This window comes from Aristolochia californica, unplaced genomic scaffold (assembly GCF_029961685.1).
Source record: "Aristolochia californica isolate CCGP_79_NKW_82.1479 unplaced genomic scaffold, dmAriCali1.0.hap1 SCAF_9, whole genome shotgun sequence".
NCBI classification, from domain to species: Eukaryota; Viridiplantae; Streptophyta; class Magnoliopsida; order Piperales; family Aristolochiaceae; genus Aristolochia; species Aristolochia californica.
The window spans coordinates 11,603,735-11,626,237 of NW_027182290.1; the positions used below are offsets into that span (position 1 = coordinate 11,603,735).

General features: G+C 36.3%; 1 protein-coding gene and 1 pseudogene across 3 annotated transcripts; one reads left to right on the plus strand and one right to left on the minus strand.

Moving 5' to 3' along the window:
- On the plus strand, nt 1–1,144 carry LOC137940642 (uncharacterized; annotated as a pseudogene).
- Nucleotides 1,145–8,424: 7,280 nt separating this feature from the next.
- On the minus strand, nt 8,425–12,005 carry LOC137941229 (pentatricopeptide repeat-containing protein At2g06000-like). 3 transcript variants are annotated; one of them, XM_068786550.1, is made up of 3 exons: nt 9,863–12,005; nt 9,560–9,658; nt 8,425–9,180 (listed from the first exon to the last, which is right to left on the minus strand). In XM_068786550.1, exon 1 carries the CDS (start codon nt 11,665–11,667, stop codon nt 10,036–10,038), a length of 1,632 nt encoding a protein of 543 aa, XP_068642651.1. In that variant the 5' UTR covers nt 11,668–12,005; the 3' UTR covers nt 8,425–9,180; nt 9,560–9,658; nt 9,863–10,035. The 3 variants fall into 3 exon arrangements, with proteins under 3 accessions (XP_068642651.1, XP_068642650.1, XP_068642649.1); XM_068786549.1 differs by having other exon boundaries at nt 8,425–8,711; nt 8,807–9,658; XM_068786548.1 differs by having other exon boundaries at nt 8,425–9,658.
- Between the last annotated feature and the right edge of the window lie 10,498 nt (nt 12,006–22,503).

Sequence of the window (22,503 nt, forward strand, 5' to 3'; positions counted from 1 at the left end):
ATGGAGATTAGGTCAGCTGAGAAAGAGGATTGCTTTGACATCTTATTTAAAGCAAGGGGCAAAGGCTGTGAGTGGATGTTATAACTCCTGTATGTAGTTTGTTTTCTCATTGCTTCTCATTTTTTTTGGTTCCTAGTGTCTCATCTCTGATGCTGTTTTGTCATTCTTGTAGAGAGTTTTTGAGTCAATGTTTCTAGGGAGGTAGGCTATCATTAAGGAACGTTTTTCAAAAAAGTATTGGCATCCATCACTAGACTCAAAATTGACGTTGAAGCGCTTGAATGTGTTAGTTTCTATGAAGATAAATCTTCTACTGATCTGACACATACCTTGCCTAATGTTGTTGTTGTTCTTTTTGTTTTTTCTCATTTTTGTTTTGGTAGGTTTTTGTTTGTGTGCCTGTTTAGCTACATTCAATTTGAGCTGTTCAGCAATTTGAGACCTCACCAAATTCGTAAGACATGGTGATTATATGTTGGCGTTTTTAGTGCAGTGATTATATGTCAGTCTTCAGTTATGGCATAGAAATTGCGATCTCTCATTAACATGATAAACGCTAATGAAATAAAGATAACAAGCTACATGGAAAAAAATATCATTTGCCCATACTCTTGTGGAGGCTTGATGCATGACCAAAGCAAGAAGGCTAGGAGTTGCTACTCCTGCATTATATGCCCTGGACCCCTTGTTGCACACTTTTAACATTTGAATATGTTGAGGGGCCTGTTGTCAAAGAGGTATTTCTAACTTTTGGAGAGCATGGGATTGTTGAAGAGCGGATGGATGATTTTGCAACACAAATTGGCCAGGCAATTGCAAAGTTGCATGATGGAGGTTTGATTCATGGAGATTAAACAACATCAAATTTGTTGTTAAAAAGGGGGACCAAACAACTAGTGAAATGTCAAGACTAAATTTTTTTCCTTTCAGACATAGATGTCAAGACCAGAATTTTTATTTTTAGACTTCAATGTTTGTCTAGAAAATGAGAATTATTCGGGATGCATTCTTTCAGGTCATCATTGACTTTGGTCTGAGTTATACTTCAACCCTTCCTGAGAATAAAGTTGTGGACTTGTATGTACTTGAGGAAACACTGACATCAATGCATTCTTCATGTGGAAATGTGGTAAGCCTATCATAAGAATAAGTTGGTTACATTTTAGAATTAAGTGAAGCAGGTCAAATATAACATAAATGATCATCCCAACTGAATGAAGAGGGCAATATACCATTCCACTGAGTGTGGGGTTGCATATTTATGTTAAGTCATAAGAGTGACAAACAGGGAGCTCACCGGGGCTGTCCACTATCCATAGTTACAACTTAACCTAATGGTTTAGTTTTTTTCAAACTTTCTTTTGTTTTGTAAGCCTTACTCAATTTGAATCAACAATTGGATGATTAACTCTCTATGCAAAAACCCTAACACACCATAAATCCCAACAGCTGGATGCTATGAATTGGATGATTAACTCTCTATGCAAAACCTTCTCTAGAATAAATTGTTGATTAAACTTGGTGGGCTATTGAATAGTACTTTTCTCCCCTTGATCAAACAATGGCTGAAGGATGAAAATCAAATCGCTTTCCCAACTTGAAGCTTTTTAGAAAGTTAAGTGAACTCAATGGCATAAGTAAAGAGTGATGCAGAACGAATTGACATATCCGAATACAATTAGTTGTTGGAATTAGAAAGGGAAAGGCAGAAAATAGAGAAAAAAGAAGGATCGGGAAGAAGAGAGAGAGGAAGACGTAAGAAGGAGAGAAAACTGTAGGCCGATTTTATTAATATATCTTCAAAATTGCATCCAAAGTGCAGTTATAGCCTATTAATAACTAAAATTAAAATTTAAAACTCAAGATAGGTAAGATAATATCTAATCAGATCTAATAAAATCCAGGAAAGATAAAACTGAAAATACAATAAAATAAAAGTGATTATAAAAATAAATAATATCAACCATAATATGTATGGTAGGTCCAGTGGAGCCTTCCTCACCAAAGAGTGGTGCAAAAGTAAATTTAGCACAGTAAGATACAACAAGGACATTCTCCTCAAAGAATTCGAGAGTTGAGTGTGGCAGACTGGGTCACATGTTAAGGGTAAAGTTATAAGAAAAATGGCTATTTGAGACATTCTCCTCTAAAACGTTAGACACTGTTGCGCTCCCGCTCACCTAATCGCTCGCCTAACCCATTCGGATGCCGCCGCCGCCGACGCCTAGCCCTGTAGCCTCGCCTCATTCCCTTCCGCCTCTCCTCGCCGTCGTCCTCTTCCTCGCCGTCACCACTCATTCCCAGCGGCGCCTCATCCTTTATCCCTTCTTTCATTCTGTTTTCCCTCTTCAATCGTCTCCGGTGACGCCATTCCATCACAAGGTACGAACGACGCTTAATCAAACTCGCCCAGCCTCATTCCCATTACTTTGTCTGATTATTTGGCTTTTTTTTTTTAGTTTCATCAGCTTAAGTTTTTGATTCATTTCGTCAGTGAGTGCATTTTTTTATTTTTATTTTACATTTTGAATATTTCCTTGAGTCTCCATCTCCGTTTGGTTAAGGATTCCAATTTTTAAAATACTGTCAACCCAAGTCTGCATTCCCCCAGCAGTGTGCAGCAAGGAGATCAAAGTGATGGGTTCTTATTGGTTGATTTTCATAGCTTTCTCCCTTCTGTATATTTATCTTGGAGAGGGTCAAATGAAATCATTTTTTTTATCAATTGTGGCGCAAACTCTAGTGAGAGTGTGGGTGATAGAACTTGGTTTGGAGCCTTATCTTTTCTGAACTTGACTGTCAGTTTCCTGGGGTCTGCATCAACTGCTTCTGCCAATAGAATATCAATGTATTGAGATTTATATAAAACTGCTCGAATGTATGGCTGTCTATAGGAGAGTTGGCAAGAATGTAGAGAAGTATGGAAAAGAATTCCAGATGGATAGCTTAAAGACACTTAGTTGTTTCAAATACACTCTCCTTACCAAATTCAAAGATTGACTTCCCAGGAGGATTCCCATATTTCTCCTCCCCCAACTTATTTAGAAGCCAGTTAATTTTCTAGATAACAGTTGCAGCATCCTCATAAACCAGAGTCGGATTTCAGTGAGCAGTAAATTATCACTCTTTTTCTCAGCTGTGTTATATGTAAAATAGTATGTATGTATTGTTTTAAAAGAATAAATTTTTTTTCTGTTTCGTATCATTAGGCTAGGTTTGTATTTGAGCTATTGGAGTATATTTGTATGTATTTCTTGAGTGTCATGACTGTCAAAGTGTTAGGTACATAATCAATCTAAAACTCGACATGTGATGTTTGAAATGATTTTGGTTTTGTTCTCTCTTACCATGGCCATACACTCTGTAACCCATGTGGCCACCTAAATTCTGTTTCATGTGTCGGAGACCAGTAACAAGTCATGAAGTTCAAAGCACCATGCTCGAACATTTTCACTTAGTAGCAGGTGGTAGCCTTGCCTTGCCTCATTCCCTTCCGCCTCTCCTCGCCATCACCACTCATTCCCATTGGCACCTTATCGTTTATTCCTTCTTTTTTCCCTCTTCCACTGTCTCTGGTGACGTCGTCGCCGTCTGGTTGCCATTCCATCACAAGGTACAAAAGTCTGGCTTTGGTTTTTTTTTTTTTTTTGGCTTCATCTGCTTAAATTTTTTATTAATTTCGTCAATGTGTGCAGTTTTTTTTTATATATTTTTAATATTTCCTTGAGTCTCCATCGTAGTCTGGTTTAGGATTCAAGTTTTAAAAATATTGTCAACCCAAGTCTACATTCCTCCAACAGTGTGCTGGAAGGAGATCAAAGTGATGGGTTCTTATTGGTTGATTTTCATAGCTTTCTCCCTTCTGTGTATTATCTTGGAGAGGCTCAAATGAAACCATGTTTTACTCAAGGATGATAGAACTTGGTATGGAGCCTTATTTTTTAAAAAATTGACTCTCAGTTTCCCGAGGTCTGTTGCATCAACTGCTTTTGCCAATGGAATCTCGATGTATGGAGATTTATATAAAATTGCTCGAATGTATGGCCGTGTCTATAGGAGAGTTGGCAAGAATGTCCTTTCGTTTCGTATTGGCAATAGTTTGATCTCACAATATATTTTTGCTATATATCTATCTCAACCTTTATTGTAATCACTCAACTTTGCCTTTGATCAAATTACTAATTGATTAAATCAAGCTTTGCTTTGTTTTTTTAAAATGTTTATGCTATCGGATTTATTTGGGCTTACTCATTAAGAAACTTATGGAAAGCAGATTGCATACTCGTTAAAAGTAGCTTTCACATGCATTATATAGGTGTTTCTTTTAGGCTTACTCTCTCGAGCAAGTTTGTGGCTGTCACCTGTTATGTCCTTCCCTTTTGAAGTGTTTCTGGAACTTATGGAATGCAGATTGCAATTTACTTGTTCAAAGTAATTTTCAGATGACTTTTATATTATTCAGGAACAAAAGACTTATGGAATGCCATTGCTCGTTGAAGACAACTCAAGGTGGAGCAACCTTGGTGATACTAGACCATTGTCCATGACATTTGTAACATTACTTCTCACCTATCTTGTACTTGGTCTCATGTTCCCCGATCAACAAACTCTTTTGTTGATTTGTAGGCCAAACAACGAACCTCCTCCAATCCTTTGTTGTCATGAGAGAACTCCCCTGATTTGTATTTGTATTTCTACTCTTATCTTTAATAATATTCACACCATTCCCAAAAACGAAAAGGTAGTTTTTTCTAGTAACGGGTGTGTGGACATTGCTATGAAGTGACCAAAAAAACTAATTGAGGAAGTACTACTAGAAGTTTCGTAGCTTGCCACTGACTGGAAACTTGAATACTGTTCTTCCATGAGATAGATCCCAATAAGGTGACCAATCTTGACCTAAAGGAGAGAATTGAAAACATCATAATAAGACAACAGTGGCTGTAATATATTAAACACTACTCTCTCAATTTTTTAAGTTTTACAAGGACTCCCAAAATAGAATAAACGAAAAACAACAAGCCATTCACCAAACAACTTACAAACTAGGCCAGAATTAAGTAAAGAAGTCATGAGGAAGAAAATATGAAAATAACATTACAATAAGAAACATGAAACTTTCCAAAATAAAAAGTTCATATAAACAAGGAGGCTTAAAGAAACTAATGTGTATGGGGAACTAGAGGAGAAAAAATACCAAAATGCAGCGATTAAGTCTAACACAACTCTCTAACTAGAAGAGAATTTGCCTAAGAAACTAGGGTTATAGGAGAAAATGAAACTCAATTCGCGTCAATACATGGAACATAGGAGAAGATAGATGGCTAGAAAATAATTCAGGTTGAATTGTGAGAAGAATATCACTTTAAACATTGATACACACTAATGCCATTGGTCCCCTTACACCCTTGAAAATAAGATTTCATAAGAAAATACTTCCCTAGAAATCTAAGTAAACACAAATTACATCTTCTAACACTCATAACCCATAACTTTTCTTCTCATTTTTCAATGTAAGAATTTTTCCCACTCAAGAAATCATTACATTCTCTTGCCTTCACCTTCTATGTCTTCCTCTTCTTTATTTTTAGGGAAAAAGAACAACAGAACGTTGGGTTGAAAAACAAGCTAAAAAACACCAAAGAAGAGAAAACGCCAACTTTTCCAATTACCCTCCCTTAGGGGGGTTAGTCCACAATGAAGTAGAATGAATTCCCCCTGTATTACCTAGTTCATCAAATAATGGCGTTAGTGTAGAAAGAATTGAACTTAAGTGAGATTACACCATTTCATTCGCTCAGGCAAAAACGGAGGCTATTTTGCGAATCAACCACTTTCCTTGCGCGACGCGCGTTGCTTCTTCCCCCCTTGAAAGGAAAAATTTATTGTCATTCGCTATTCTCCTCTCCCTCTCCCTCGGCCTTCGTTTCCCGACAATGTTTTTCGCTTTCGCCCTTCTCTCACCCCCCCCCCCCCCCCCCTATTTCCTTCGATTTAACCTATTTCATTTTTGATTTTTGACATTTAGACGTCGATTCCTTCGATTGGGCTTAGATTTCCCGATTTTTGGCTCCCTGCATCCCATGCTCAGGAAGAAGCACTTCTGATGTTGGAGGCAGATCACGGCTGCTATTAGGGACCCGTCGGAAAAAGAGAACGAAGGGCAGCGTTGTACTCATTTCCTGGGACGGTTACCCCCTTTGGCTGTGTCCTTCTTCATTAGCTCCGCCAGGCTTCCTCTATCACGCTTCTCTGTTGCCGTCGAAGGGTCTGTTTCGAAGCCGAGAAAGGAAAGAAAAGGAATGAAACGATTAATAAATTTTTATATTAAATTTTTACGTAGTAAATCATTTTTTAGTATAACATATTCGCTTATGCTATTTTTAATAATTTATTCTAGTCACACGTAATTAGTATATTAATTTATAATAAATTGTAATCATTAATTAGTTTAATTATTGTATTAATTTATAATAAACTATAATCATTAAGTAATATAATATAATTTTTTATTAATTAGGATATTAATATATTTTAATACTATACGTTAAATCACTTATAGTATAGTAACTATGTTTATTTTGGTTAATTATCTGTTTATGTATATGTTCTATTTAAATATATTATAAAATGTTAGTCATTCTCTTGTTTATATCATACTTTTTATTTGGGGCACTAACACTGGAATCTTTTTTCCAATGTACTTGAACTTGTCTACACTAACACCCAAGGTTGAATCAATTCATTTAATATGAATTTTAACCTCCCCCCCCCCCCCACAACCTACTTTATGTGATTAAAAAAAAATAGTGTCAGCCAGCCAACAACCTTGTCTCTCAATCTTGTCTCTTTTCTGTTTTTCTCTTCTCATCGCTCCACTCTGCGGACCCTTTACAGTCTTACTCCTTTTCTACAATAACTTCTAGTCAAATTTTCCTACCTTATCTATCATGAAACTCAAGTTTCTGTAATAACCAAACCCGAAAAAGGGGGAAAACAATAAGCAATGGCAGAAAATCCCAGATTCACATAAAAGGGGGTAAATTTTAACATCTATATTTTGCTGGGAATGCCATACTTAGTAAAATGATCTGCCTTCAAATTACCCTCAAAAGGAATATGGGACCATTAATCTGGATGGGGCACAATATCATCAATGTCAGTAAATTGCTGGTCAAATCTCCATGCAAACTTGCTGTCTCCACTGCCCTCAAGAGAAGACAGTCTACGAATCTTCAACAATCACTAGAGAGCTAAAGTGCAGATTATAGATTCTCAGGAGAGATCGAGTCTGAAATCCCCCATGGCCCGTAGACATCAAGAAGGATTACCCGAATGGTCCCTAATGACTCCGCCATAAGCAAGAGGGATCTAAAATTAGTAACCTAAATTTAGAAACTCAAAAGATATATGAGGCACTCTTACATGAAATTTCATCCATTACTAGGGCCTCTCTAATACCGTAATAGTCTTCTATGTTGTACTTTTAAGATTATTTCTTGAGCAAACAGCCACCACAACCGATATCTTACTTTACATACTTTCTACTTCCAGCCACACCTAAATGTCTACATGGTTGAGAGGGTTGCACAGTACAGAAAAGTTTCAAAGCAGTAAGATGATCAGATATAGTAAGGCACTCTCTTTAAATGAAATCTCATCCATTATTTGGGCCTCTAATTCTGTAAAAGTCTTCTCTGTTGTACTTCTAATATTGTTTCTTCACCAAAACAACCCCCACAACCAACATCTAGCTTTTTATACTTTTTACTTCCAGCCACACCTAAATGCCTATAAGGTTGAGAGGTCTGCACAGTACACAAGTTTTAAAGCATCAGAGATGATATAGAAGTTTTGGGCTAAGATGAGACATTCATAAGAGCATTGCTTCCTTTCATGGTTGATCAATCCTGTAGCACCACGTAAGCAGAGAAGAAAAACGCAAGTGCAATTTCTTTACAGACACAAATTTGAATATGAAATTAGAATCTGAGGACGTTCGAGAGAACCATTTATATAAATGGAAAACATACAAAAGCTACTATAAAAATGCTTATACTCAATAGACTAGATGAACCAAGTTAGAGTAAGAGTTTGTTTAACTGCTAATTTAATACATAGAGTACTTCATTACACACGACTCATGAATAATAATTGCTCATGGACTGACTGCAACAGAAACAAGTAGAACCTATTGTATTTGGCAGGTTAATATTTTATCTTTTCTGTAAAAAAATTAACAGATTGGAAAGGAATATTGAAGCTTCCACAAACCAATTGGTATGGGTCTGCTCGTATAAAAATCCAGTGTCAGAGCATAAGCTAATAAATTGAGCGTTCGAAACACACACCTACTATTTTCCAGAAGGGATTATGAAAAGTGGTGTAAGCACATTAACAGAAACTCGTGCTCTACACAAGATGTACTGCACAACTACCAACCATATCTTCAACCCATAAAGTTCACCAAAACAAAAGCTTTTTTTTAAGGATATAAAATACAAAAGATAAAAAATAAAAATAAAAAATAGCACATAAGATAGAATTGATGAATTTGTGGCATATTCTTACCTAGCCAAGGACAGAATCTTCCTCTCAATGTCCAGCTCATAAGTAACTGCACAATTAACTGTTTTTCAATATGTGTCTTTCCCAAGTTTCATAAATTCTATTACTCTCAAACGCTACCTCTTCCTTGTTCTCCACAACACCTGTAGAGAACAAGGAAGAGGTAGTGTTTGAGAGTAATAGAATTTATGAAACTTGGGAAAGACACAGATTGAAAAGCAGGTAATTGTGCAGTTACTTATGAGCTGGATATTGAGAGGAAGATTCTGTCCTTGGCTAGGTAAGAATATGATTCCACAGCAGCTCCTCCATGCCAATTTCACAGAAGCTCTTGACCTTGCCAATACCTGCCTTGATTTTTCTGCCAACTTCTCCATCATGTCTATCTTTTGCTTGTCCATTGCAAGCTTTTTCTTGAAATTAGCAGTTAGATCTTTCTCAAATTGAGCTAATAGAGGAACATGGACTGCCACAGCAGTTACAGCCGTAGCCTCTGCCTCATGAATGTGTGCTCCTTTCCAACAAGATCAGCAGAATCACCAGTTGCACAAGCTATTGCAAATTGTGCTTTTGTGACAGTCTTTTCACGTTGAACAGTCTTCCATATATAATCTATGAGGCAAACAATATAACCATGTAAATTTACTATCCGGTAAAAAGAAACTTGAGGTAACTTCCATCAACTGAAGCTTGAGCAGGTGTAGTTCTAACAAAGATAGCTAGACTAAAAATGTGGCATCATCAAAAAGACGATAACATTGTCTTTTTTTTAAGAAAAACAGCTTGATTAACACAATTGCCAATGACTATTTAAGTGTCACCAAAACCAGAACAAAAAGAAGTAAAAGATACATGAGGAAGTGACGGATGAAAGTTGACTGAATTTAAAAATCAGAATTTATGCCACTTTACATTGTGCAGGAAAAAGCTTATTGACCCTTTATATAGGAAAATCAGCTGAATTTATCCTTAGACAAATGAGTTAGATTACATTTGGAGAAGCACTGGGCTGGATCTCGCTGAACAACATAAATACTATTAAGACACAGAATTGCCTTCAGCTTTCAAAAACAACAATTGAAAATAGCGCCTGCACAACCACCAAATCCAGGTCAGAGAGTTGCTTAACGGCAAACAGCACAGAGAGCATAAAGAAAGCTCATAATTTTTTCTATAAAAAAATGATGTCCTACGCAACTTTAACAGCAGGTGAAATTGGTAGAAACTTCAAAAAAATGAGCAAGTGCACAGCCTTGCAAAATATTTCACTAAAGACAAGCGAAAGGTTGCTTACTATAAACTGCTCCCTTGTTATAATATACAGCTGCTGACGAGCTTAAAGGATTTGATTCTAGTGGGTAGAGGCTGCAGACAGATCGCATATCAAACGGTTCACTCAAAAGCCTGTAGCCGCTTCATGAAGTTCTCATCCTAAAGGCTCCTGGATGCTCCTGAAGATTTCTCCACTTAGGCAGCTACAGGAACATCAATACTCTTCTTGACCAAACTAGTTTGCTGGAAAGATCTACAATCCACATTAAGTTCCTTGGAGGACAAAGAGGTGATAACTTGATTGGCTTCATAAGGCAACCCTGCCTTCAGAAGACATGATGTCAAGGAGTTCACAGCAATACTATCAGGAACACATCCAAGATTCAACATTTTATGAAATAATCTAATGGCTTCCTTTGTCCTGCCTTTCATACAGTGTCCAAACATCAAAATTGTGAAAGTCATCTTATCATGAATACAACCCTTCTCCTCCATTTCAGCAACAATCAGATTGGCCTCATCCACATTACCCGCTTTGCAAATCCCATCAATAATAGGGTTATACATAAATGGTTTTGGAACTATATTCAGCTCCACCAACTCCCTTAACAGATCCCGAGCCTCATTCAATCTATTTTCCTTACACAAAGCAAGAATTAGAATTGAGAAAGTATATTGATTAGGTAACACATTCTTTCTCCTCATTTCATACCAAAGTTCCAAAGCCTCATCTACTTGGCCACTTCGACAATACCCATCAATTAAAGAGGTAAATGTAATGACATCAGGAAAATAACCATGAAGAATCATCCTCTCGTATATTGTAACAGCTGAAGTCATGTCACAAGCTTTACCGTAACCATCTATGAGAACATTGTAAGTAACTAAACTAGGCTTGATCCCAAAACTGACCATCTCTTCAAAAATATGTAATGCTTGGTCCATTCTACCCAATTTGGAGTAACCGGATATTACAGATGTATAAGTCACAAAATCTGGCTTAGAAGTATCTTTAGAACCCATTTCTAGCAATAAACCGCATGCTTTATCTGCCTGGTTGCTTTGGAATAATCCTTGAATAAGGCCATTGTAAGTAATCACATCCGGATGACAACCAAAAATTCCCATTTTATGAAAAATTTCAAAAGCCTCACTAGTATTTCCAGATTTACACAATCCCTTAATAATAATATTAAATGCGCAAGTATCAGGAGTAAAGTGCTCCAACACTTGTTCTCTAAAGAATCTTACCGCTTCAGCTGTTCGGTTGTTTCTCACCATGTAATTCAAAAGACTATTAAAAACATAAGAATTGAGCTTACATTTGTATGCTTGAGCTTGATATACTAATTCCACAGCAAAATCAACTTTACCCACCTGTGCAGACGATGTTACCAACACCCCCAAAATTGAAACATCTGGATAATGGCCATCAACCTTCATCATCTCAAAAACGTCAGTGGCAGAATCTAAAAGCCCTCTATGACATAACATTCTTACCAGAAGTGCATAACTGGGAAAAATATGCTTCAACTGGACAGTTGTACGTGTAAACTTGAAGAAATCCAAAGAAAGCTTAGGGCTTTTAAAGCTGTGAATAGCTTGATAAGCAATGGAAGGACTCAAATTATGCTGAAAGAATGTCAAAATATCTTGAGGTTGAGAGCGAATAAATAATGTACAAATGACTTTAACCACCCACTCGCCAGGGTTTTGGGCTCCAACCTGTCGCCTATGAGCAAGCGGCTCAGAGTGAGAAATGGCAAGAACACGACCATTAAAGCTTGAAGCGAGACAACGTTTTTGTAACAACCGATGGAGAACCATTTAAAAACCCTAAAAAAAGTCAAAGCAGAAGGTGGAGCTCATTTGTAATAAAAATTTCACTGACCAAATCAAAATCTTAAGGTCTTCATTCCATCTTCAGATAATAGAAAAGCTGAAGCTTTTTTCACATGAAAAGTGCTTTCGCTCAAAGGGCTGCTTCAGGGATGCGGATGATCAGAATGGGGATGGAAGAAAAACCCTAAGTCGAGGAGACGGGTTTAGCAAATAAAAAGGAGTGAGAGGTTTAAAAAGAAGTGTCAAAAGAAGACGTTCCAACAAAGGTTTCTACGAACTGGATTTGGCAGGAGGGTAATGATATTTCGTCGCAGATAGGAGTAGTAGACGTTCCAACAAAGGTTTCTTCAAAATTGGTTCTGCCAAAAAAAGGGCTGATGTTATTTATATATTTGTCAAAAGAAAAAACTATTAAGATAATACCTCTTCTGTTAAGCGGAAAAAAAAAAAAAAATTAAAAGCCCTTCCAACAGATGGGATGTAGTAAGAATTCCTGGTAAAACAATAACAAATATAAAATTCTAAAGATCAACATAGACTGAATTAAGAAGAAAATAGATAAATCAGTTAAAATTTCATTTGGATAAATGACTTTTTTTTTAAATGGATAAATGACAAATTGGAAGAGGCTTCTTATTACAATTTTCATTTATTTTCTTATTTAAAATTTAATTATAAGTGTGTACATTTCAAGTTAATAAAATATTATTGAGTACACCGCCATTAAAAATATCAAACACAATCTACTCCACTCTTCTATATTTTTATTTTTCACATTGAAAGTAAATAATTCTCCATCTAATAAAAGTTATATGCTATAAGACAGCTTAACTTCATTATTCATCCTCTACCAATTCTTCTCCCTCACCAATATCAACTCCTCACAACCAGATGATATAAACTACTATTATAAAGTCCACAAACAAAGTGACATGACAGACCTAGAAATTGAACAATTTAGTTGGGGTTGTTGCTTCTATATGAGGAGATACAAATAGGTAGAGTTTAAAAAAAAACCTAAAAATGGCCTCACCCCACAACATACTCATAACTTGTTAGGTTAGATTTAAACTTTTAAGTCTCTAACCCTCATCCTTCTCCTATTTAGTGGTAACGCTCATGCACATTGTTAGCTTTCAGTATGTAGTCTCCTATTTAGTTATTAGCCTTTTTGTTGTGGTTGATCGTTCATGATGTTCTTTCACCCCATCTTGAGGGGAAGTATTGGAAAATGGGCCCAAACCCACACAGCCAAGGAAAGTTCACACGTCCAAATATGTTAGAAGATTGGCTCAAACCCATAAGACCAAGGAATACCCACACATCCAAGAGAGGCCACAAACCAAGGAGAAGGCCCACCCATGGTGGCAATATGGTAAATGAAGAATCATCTCATAAAGATGACATTGATGTAATTAGTTTAAGTTCCAGGGGTATAATTATAATATTATAGTTTTATTAACTTATAAATAGAGTTTCAGGGGGAGGGTTAGCACACAAGTTCATAACCTCTTTCTTCCTCTTGTTTTCTTCCAACATGTCGTCTCTCCTTTTATCCATGAGCTAAATTCATAAAGTCCTGAAAATCAACACCTTTTGTTAGTATTTTGTTATGGACTCAATAACACTGAGTCATCTACTTTACTTTTATTATTTATGTTGCTTTTAATTTCGAATTTTATTGATTTGTAATAAGACTTAAAGGTAGGGGTAGAATTGGGTTTATAACCCTAACCTATGTTGATGTTTATTACCCTATTTAAGGGGTAAGGATGGAGAAATAAAGCAAGTTCGGAATTAGCATAAACTAGAGTAAATTAGGTTAATCTAGGTTCTCCTCAAGCTCCCTCTTCTAAGAATTTTGGCGTGAACCTTCACTGCTATCTTGGTGTTTTCGTGAGTGTCTTGAGGGCTGAGAAAGGAGGAGAAAAGGAGAATTAAACCCTAACCTACGTGGTGAAGGGAAGGACTGGTTTTCTTCACGGAAATCAGGGAGAAAAGGGTGGAGAAGAAGGGTGGTGTGGAACCTTTTTCTCAGCCAAGAAAAACGGAAAGAGGCTGCTGTATTGGAGGTCCTTCAAGAGGAAAGGGGTAGAGGAGGAGTTCCGAATTCTGGGCAGAGAAGGAGTTCCGAATTCTGGGCAGAGGAGGAATTCTGAATCTGGGCAGAGGAGGAGTTCCGAATTCTGGGCAGAGGAGGAGTTCGGGATTCATTCAAAGAGGTAACTTGAGACTCTATTTTCCTAAGTACAGCAGTTTAGAATTCTGTTTTAATTTACCTGTGTGAATAGTGGTTAAATCCATACGTTAGACAAAAGGGATTATGTTTTCAACTTACCTGCGTGAACAGTGGTTGGAGACGAGATTCTTGGTTCCTTACAGTGTTTAAGAACCTTGTAATGTGTTGGATTCATCAGTATCTCGCTGAGTTACTAGATCCATGGCAAGGGACCATAACATATTTGTTAATGTTTCCATTGATTGAGTTAACCTTGGCTAGAATCTTCTTCGGAAAAAGAGACATGGTAAGTAGAAAAGTTGGAAAAAGAACCACTTTATAGTTTTTTTCAATAAATATTAATTTTAATTGAAAAACATTATTTTACAATAGAAATAATAGCTTTAGAGTTCTAAATATTTATTACTTTATCACAAGAATTTATAAAAGAATGTACAAATAATCTATTTTCATGAGCTTGCAAGACCAAGAAAAAAATTAGTGATTCATGAAGCAAAGCACTACTTTTGTAATAACAAGCAGTGATGCAAAAATAGTGGTTTTTTAAGAAAATAATGATTTTCAAAGAAAATAAAAAATTAAACGGGAAAAATATAGTATCGCTAAAACACCAAAAACACAAAGATGACAATACAATATGAAAATGACAACATGTAAACAATAATGATTTTCAAAACAGATAACGTGATCATGTATTTTCATCACTACTGATTGAACTTTAAAAGAATACCAACATAATAACGTAGATGCAAAACACAATAGGTTTCCTTATCAACACAACTTTGAAAGAGCAGATAAAGAAAGGGAGAAAATAAATATCAAACATGTATTTCTACTTTTTATAAAGTTGAAACTTTGATGATTTTTTTTTTTTCAAATATCTCATAGTGTTGGCAAGTTAAGGAGGGGTTGTCATGTCAAGTCTCAGGTTTCTCTCCTTGGTGGGATGACTTCAAACAAGTTTTTTCTTTCTTATGTGACATGAAAGACGTGAAAGAAGTAATGTAATGCTGCGATGGATGGTTAATTGGAGGAGGATGTAAATGATAATAGCTCTTTTTGTTTCCTTTCGTTAAGAGTAGTAAATAAAAATAACACAATGACATGTCATTTCCTTATTTGTGGTTTAAACATTGTTGTTTGGATACGATGGGAATTCAAAATAGAGGAGCATGCCTGCTCCACTTCTATCGGCAGAAGCTCGAGGTGGTGAGGGAGGGATCTTATGAGAAAATATTTCATTAGGACAAGCTTCCAAAGAAATACATCATAATGTATGAAACACTTAAGAAGTCATCCAAGAAAACTTTTGGTGCCCTTCCCACCATTTTTAAGAGAACATATTACTCGATTCAAAAACTCTTCAATTATTATAAACCCTATAGTGTGTGGATCTCCTTGCACAACATGGGATGCATAAAAAACATGTTTTGTATTAATTATTATTTTTATTTCAAAACGTTCATAGTAATAAAAAATATAAAAAAATGTTTTTAGTTAATATTAACTATAACTTATACTAAAATAATTCACAATCATCTCTAATATTTAGAATTATACTATATCAATATATAATATCAATATTAATTATTAATAACTTATACTAAAGTAGTTTGTTATCATAATTAATAATCATAACTATATAATTATATTTTTATATTTAATATTATCTATAAGTCTTAATAAAATAGTATTACTTTTTTAAATATTCATAATAAATAAAAAAATTAATAAATTTATTTTTCAATATTATCTATAATTTATACTAAAATAATTTACATTCGTCACTAATATTTAGAATAATATCATGTCAATATATAATATCAGTGTCAATTATTAACAATTTAAAATAAAGTAGTTTATTATCATAGAAAATACTCATAACTGTTGATTTCTTGGGCCAACATATAAACACAAAAGATCTCAAGGGAAGGAGAGAAGAGAGGAACTCTAGCTCTTGGGAGAGAAGAGAGAAGAAACTAAGGGAGAGAAAGAAGAGGAAAAAAATATAGAGGTAAATGGACAAATTTGGGCCAAAAGGAAGGGGCTTGAATGCTCTACCCCATGCCTTGAAGTTGTATTTATAGTTGTATGATGGTTTTTACAATGACTACAATGCCCTTAGGGCTACATAATTCAAAAGGAAAAGGACATAAGAGGACATACACTAGCTTGCTTAATTAAAATTCTATGTCATCTCTATAGAAGTTCTCCTTATTTACTAGCCATGCCACCCCTATGTTGACCATAGGTTGACTCCCACATTGTTTTTTATGTAAACAAAATTTAATTGAGCTAATAATAACCTACAAATCTAGTATTTTACATACTTAACCTTCAAGAGCATCTCAGGGTCTAACGTTTCAAAGCTAAAATGAAGACCTCAAGCACAATTGACGAACATCTCTTGAAGAAGCACCTACAAGGAAGAAGACAAAGAGAAGACCTGAGTTCAAGCATCAAGACAAAAGTTTAAACTCAATCAATTTTTGTATGGAAGTATTCTAACTCATAGTCCTTAAGTACTAGTGAGATCGGAGCTTTAGGATATAATTTGCATACATACATGTTTAAAATCATCATATACATCACTTAGAAATATGTTAAAGCACTTAGAGAGAAATTTTCATGCTTTATAAATATATACATTTTAATATGGTATTGGAATGATCGATCAATCATTGATTGTGATCGATCATCAAGAACTATGTAAGGTAGATATATAAAGCATGATCATTTAGCCATAGTCGATTGATTGATCAACCATAGTAGATTGATTGATCATCTAGGAGACGACCATTTCATGCTATAACGCATGATCATGTTATGGTCTTCTGTTAAGTACTTGGCTTTTTTCTACCTACTAGACCGGTCTTTTGGGTAGTATTGGCTAGGTGCCTAACATTTGGTATCAAAACGGGCACCCACATCGTGAGTTTGAATCCCGGAGGGGGTGACCTAGCAGAGGGGACGACCTCACAGAGGGGGCGACCTAGCGGTGTCGCTAGAGTGGGCCGTCGCTAGAGTGGGCCATCGCTAGAGTGGGAGGCCCCGTGGTCGTTAGCTCGTGAAGGTGGGATGTGATGTTATGGTCCTGGGTTAAGTACTTGGCTTTCCGCTACCTACCAGACCGGTCTTTTGGGTTGTATTGGCTAGGTGCATAACAGATCAATCATCCCTCATCGATTGATCGATCATAGTTGTCCAGACAAACATAATTAACATGGAACGATTGATCATCCCTCCAAATTGTTCAATTAGTTAGAACCTTACTAGTAAGGGACTTCAAGTATGATCGATCAAATAAAAATACATTGATCGATCATACTTGTATTGGACAACCAGAGGGAATCTCGATTGATCGATCAACCACTATCAATGATCGATCATCGATTGGTTGATCATTCACTTACCAGCGATTGTTCAATCAACGGTATGATTTTTTGCCAATGGGCAAATAATGACTAGTTTGAGTTGGGAAAACTATAAATACCCCACCAAACCATGAGTAAATAAGAGAATGAGCATTTATTGGTATATCTTCAAGCCACATATCTTTATCTTGTAAATTCCCTTCAAAAGTGTTTTAGAGAGAAAGAGAGGGCCTTATCTTTGAAAAACCTTCTATCTCTTTGGATCATCCTTGCATGCATCATAGTATAAGTTCCTTGATCATTCTACAACGTGCTATAGAGGAGGAGGCAACTTGAACCTCTCCAAGTGAGGGTGTAATTTTCCATTTCTTTTATATTTTTGAAAGGTTCATCTAGAACCAGATGATCTAGATAGAAATGTGTAGCTAGAGCTAGAATCTAGCAACAATCTCTTGGGGAGATTGGCTTGTGTAAAAATCATGTATTGAGCTAATTGAGTTGAAATCTCTTTGTAATTTTCTAGCTATTAGAGCATAATAGTTGGATTTTTCTCAAGTAAGGGTTCTTGGGTGGTGACTGCCACTAGGGGAACATCAAGAATAAAAAATACTTTTGTCCATCTAGTATGTGCATGTCTCTACTTATATTGATATATTTTTATGCATGTTATTTTGATTACACACAAATCGGTTTGAATTTGAAAAACTTAATTCACCCCCTCTTGAGAAGCTACCTGGGCCAACATTTGGTATCAGAGCAAACCAAGAACTTAATTGATCTCAAAATCTCCTTGATTTTGAAAACGATAAATAACATCTCAAGACAAATTGCTCCTTCCAAAGGAAAATATGCCAACCGTCCACCGTTATTAAATGAAAAACATTATAGATATTGGAAGGTAAGAATGGAGTTCTTCTTTCAATTCATGCATTGGGAAATTTGGTATGTAACTAAGAATAGCCCCTTCGAGCCCAAAAAGCTTAAAAATGGCATCTCAATTGCAAAGAAATTTAGTGAAGTAACTAGGGAAGAGAAGGAGCAACTCAAAACAAACTCTAAGGCCATAAATATGTTGTTATGTGCTTTTGGACCAAACAAGTTCAATTGTTGAGATGAACTCAAGGTTCATTCATATAATAAATGAGTATAATATCTTAGGAGAAAGATTTTTCTTGTATGGGCAAAATGATAAGCTTCTCAAGATACTTCCAAAGTCATGAGACACGAGGAAGACATCCATCCGTGAGAATTCTAATTTTAGAACCATAAGTTCAAAAGAGCTACTTGGAATTCTTCTCACATATGAGATGAAACCTACAAATGTAGAGGAAGAACAACCTAAGAAGAAGAACATTTCTCTTAAGGCCAAAACATGTGTTGAAAATAGTTCTAGTGAAGAGAGCTCAGATGAATTAAGTTTTATCAGTTGACATCTTCAAAGAGTTTATAGGAAAAAGAAAAACTTCAGAAAAGGCCAATTCAAAGCTCAAAATAAAAAATTTCAAAAGAAAACTAATGTTTATTTTGAATATGGTAAACCAGGACATAGAAGGAACAAATATCCTAAGTAAGAAGAAGGAACCCCATCCTTAAGCAAAGATGCCAAGAACAAGAAGGAGAAAGTTTTGATCTGAACTTGGAATGCAATGGAAGAAGAGTAGCCACTTGAAAGAAGCAAGTGATGTAGGACTCATGGCTTTTGAAGAACATCATGACAAGTCTACAACTTCTGAAGATGTAAACAACTCAGGCCATGAGCATGAGCTTGAATTACTTTTGGAAAAATCCATTCACAGTCTAAATAAGTATAAAGAAAAATTCAGTGCTCAATTACACGATATTTCAAAGCTCAAGGAAGAGATAATTATCTTGAATGAGGCAAATGAAAGACACATAACTAATGCCTCAAGACAAAGTGGATTGATAGACAAGCTATCATGTGATGGACATGCCTTTGAAAAGAAAATTTTGGATTTAGAACAAAAAGTCAACAAAGAAAAGTTGGTAAGAAAAAAATAAAGAAAAATAATTGGTTATCTCCCATTCCTCACATTAGATGCGACTATTGCAAGGAATAAGGACACTATGCCCTCATTTGCAAGGTTAAGAAAGAAAACAACATCAAACAAACTTGGGTTGTGGTAACCCAAAAGAACTTGGGAAAACAAACTTGGAAGCCAAATCACCTAACACCTAGAATGTTATCCCAAAGGGAACCACCCTTAAGGGTTCAATCTTTTATGATGTAGGTATGTCTTCGAGCCAAGGCATTGGAAAAATATTTGGATTTTGGATTGTGGTTACTCAAGGCACATGACTGGTGATAAAAAGAATTTCATTGAACTCAAACCCATAGATGGAGGTCATTTAACTTTTTGAGACTATAGCAAAGGTACCATTAAAGGAATGGGTAAAATCGATACCACAACCTATTTCATATCCTAGGTTCATTACGTTGAGGGGTTGATGCATGACTTACTTAGCATTAGTCAATTATGTAATAAAAAAACAATGTTTCATTTGAAAAGGATAAATTCATAGTAAAAAATGAAATGATGAACTAGTTCTGGAGGGACATAGAAATAGAAATCACTATGTTGCTAATTGTTGAAAGATGTAACTCGAGTATAGTGGTAATGATGTAAAATATTTTCATTTCTTGTCCCTTTCCTCCATCTTTAGGGTAAAGGGCATTAATGTAATTTTGAAAATTTTAATATTATAAATATATGCTAAAGGGGTGGATTAGGCATGTCACTTAATCTGTAATCCTCCTTGCCTCTTTCTCAAATTCTCTCAAGCTGTCCCTCTCTCTTGCTCTCTGTTGAATTTAGGATCCCTTTTCCATAATTCCGAGCAAGAGAAAGAAAAAAGAAAAAGAAGAAAAGGGAAGAAGAGCTCTCGGTTAGAGAGAAGAAAAAATAAAAGAGCAAAGAGAGGTTGCGCCAAGCAAAGGGAGAGAGAAAGAGAGTAACTCCGAGTTTGAGATGTGTAACTTGGTTTATTCTGAATTACAACTCCTATTTATAGTAGAGTTGGAGGTAGAGTCCTTATAAAATTAACCTTTCAATCCTAATTACATTCTAACTCTAACTCTCTAAGATAAGTCTATTCAAAACAATCTACTAAAAGCTAATATGAGTTGAACTAGGACTCTTGCTTCATTCACATGAATATAGGGGAGAAGGCCAGCTTGTAGCCTTATCCTTGTGGGTCCCTCATGATCTTCCAGCTCATCTTGATAAGGTTGATAACTCATGATATATTTGTGGGTCTCACTTGATCTTCAGGTCTTCTAACTCAATTCAGTTTGTGCTTCTTAATTCCTTGACTCGTGCTTGCTTGGGTGAGGACTCTTCTTGGTGTCCCACTGTTATGGACTCAATAACACTGAGTCAACTACTTTACTTTTATTATTTATGTTGATTTTAATTTCGAATTTTATTGATTTGTAATAAGACTTAAAGGTAGGGTAGAACTGGGTTTTATAACCCTAACCTATGTTGATGTTAATTACCCTATTTAAGGGGTAATAATAGGGGTAAGGATGGGGAAATAAAGCAAGTTCAGAATTAACATAAACTAGGGTAATTTAGGTTCTTGCAAGGCTCCCTATTCTAGGGTTCTTGGCTTGAAATCTCTTGGTGGTTTGCTGCATCCATTGGGGAGTCTTTGAGAAGATCTTAGAAGGAAAGGGAAGAGGAATCACCCTTCTCTTCTAAGCTGCAAGAGCAATCTACCTCTGCCACGAACCAGCAGCAAGAGGAGGAGGTTTACGTGAGCCTTTTCATTAAAGGAGGAGGCTTTTGAGTTGCTGGTTGGAGGAGATCTTCAAGAGGTATTTCTGATTACCTTTTCCGTGTTTGGGAAGGTCTTCTCTGGTCTCTTTTACGTATAAGAAGTAGATGCATGGTTTTAGGGATTTATACCTGTTGATGTGAGTTATAAAATAGGGGTTTCATATCTGAGTGGTTAAACATTCCTTTAACTTGCTGGTTGCATCTATAATTGAGAAAATGAAACTCCTTTTCAATCCTAATGTAAGAGGAGAAGTAGAAGAGAGTTCTTTTCAAAAAAACGTGTTAAGAAACCCTCAAACAGTGCTGGATCCTTATTCAACTCGCCGAGTTACTAGATCCATGGCTAGGGACCATAACAACTTGGTATCAGAGCAGAGTAACCTGGTAGAGAGAAGCACCAATGAATACTTTGAATTGATTGAAAGAAAATTTGATACAGTCCTAGAGAGGTTCTCCAAAATTGATATCGATATGGAGACCTTGAAGTGAAGGATGGATAGCATGGAGACTGGTCTGATTACTAGCAAGAAATTTGCTGCATTGGAGGAGAAGTTCACTCTCAGTTTGGAAAGCTTGAAAGGAAGGATGAATAGCATGGAGATTGGTCTGAGTACTGGCAAGAACTCAATTCTGGGGGACCATTCGCAGATCAGAGGGGGAGATGAGTTTACTAGACACACGAGTTTCTCGAGTCAGCAAGGACCCTTCATGCGGGGGGGACACCTCAACCAGGGGGGAGGCACTGTACCTCTCATTCCAGATCAGAGAGAAGGGGACCATTCATATAATAGAGGGGGAGATGAATTTCCTAGGCGCATGAGTTTCTCAGGACAGCAAGGACCCCTCATTCCGGGGGGACACTTCTACCAGGGGGGAGACACCGTTCTGAGGTATACTAAAATGGAATTCCCTGCTTATAATGGGTCAGAAAACCCTTTGAAATGACTGTATCGATGCAAAAAAATTTTAGCCATCAGTGAATCCCAGCCTATGACCGAGTCAATGTGGCTGTTTTTTACTTACTAGGGGAAGCACAACTTTGGTAAAAACTAGTTGAGGTTGATAGCAATGTGGTAGATTGGGATGAATTTAAGCAACTGTGCTCTCTCCGTTTTGGTCCTCCGGCTTACAGCAACCCTTTGGGAGATTTGGTTTTGTTTCGCCAAACTAGGGCCATGGAGCAATATAAAAAACTGTTCCAGGAAAAATTAGCATGAGCCAGCAGTATGGTACAAGTGGATCAGCAAGTTGCACTGTTTACAGCAGGACTGACTGAGGCGTTAAAGCTTGAGGTGGAGCTCTATGCATCTGTTAACTTATCCATGTTAACTTATCCAGCGCTATGAATATAGCTTGTGCTTTAGAACTGCGACATAAGGCACAACACAGATTACCTCCATGGTCAGGG

Excerpts from the sequence above, each read along its gene's own strand:
- LOC137941229 (XM_068786550.1), bottom strand. The coding sequence starts at position 11,667 with ATGGTTCTCCATCGGTTGTTACAAAAACGTTGTCTCGCTTCAAGCTTT.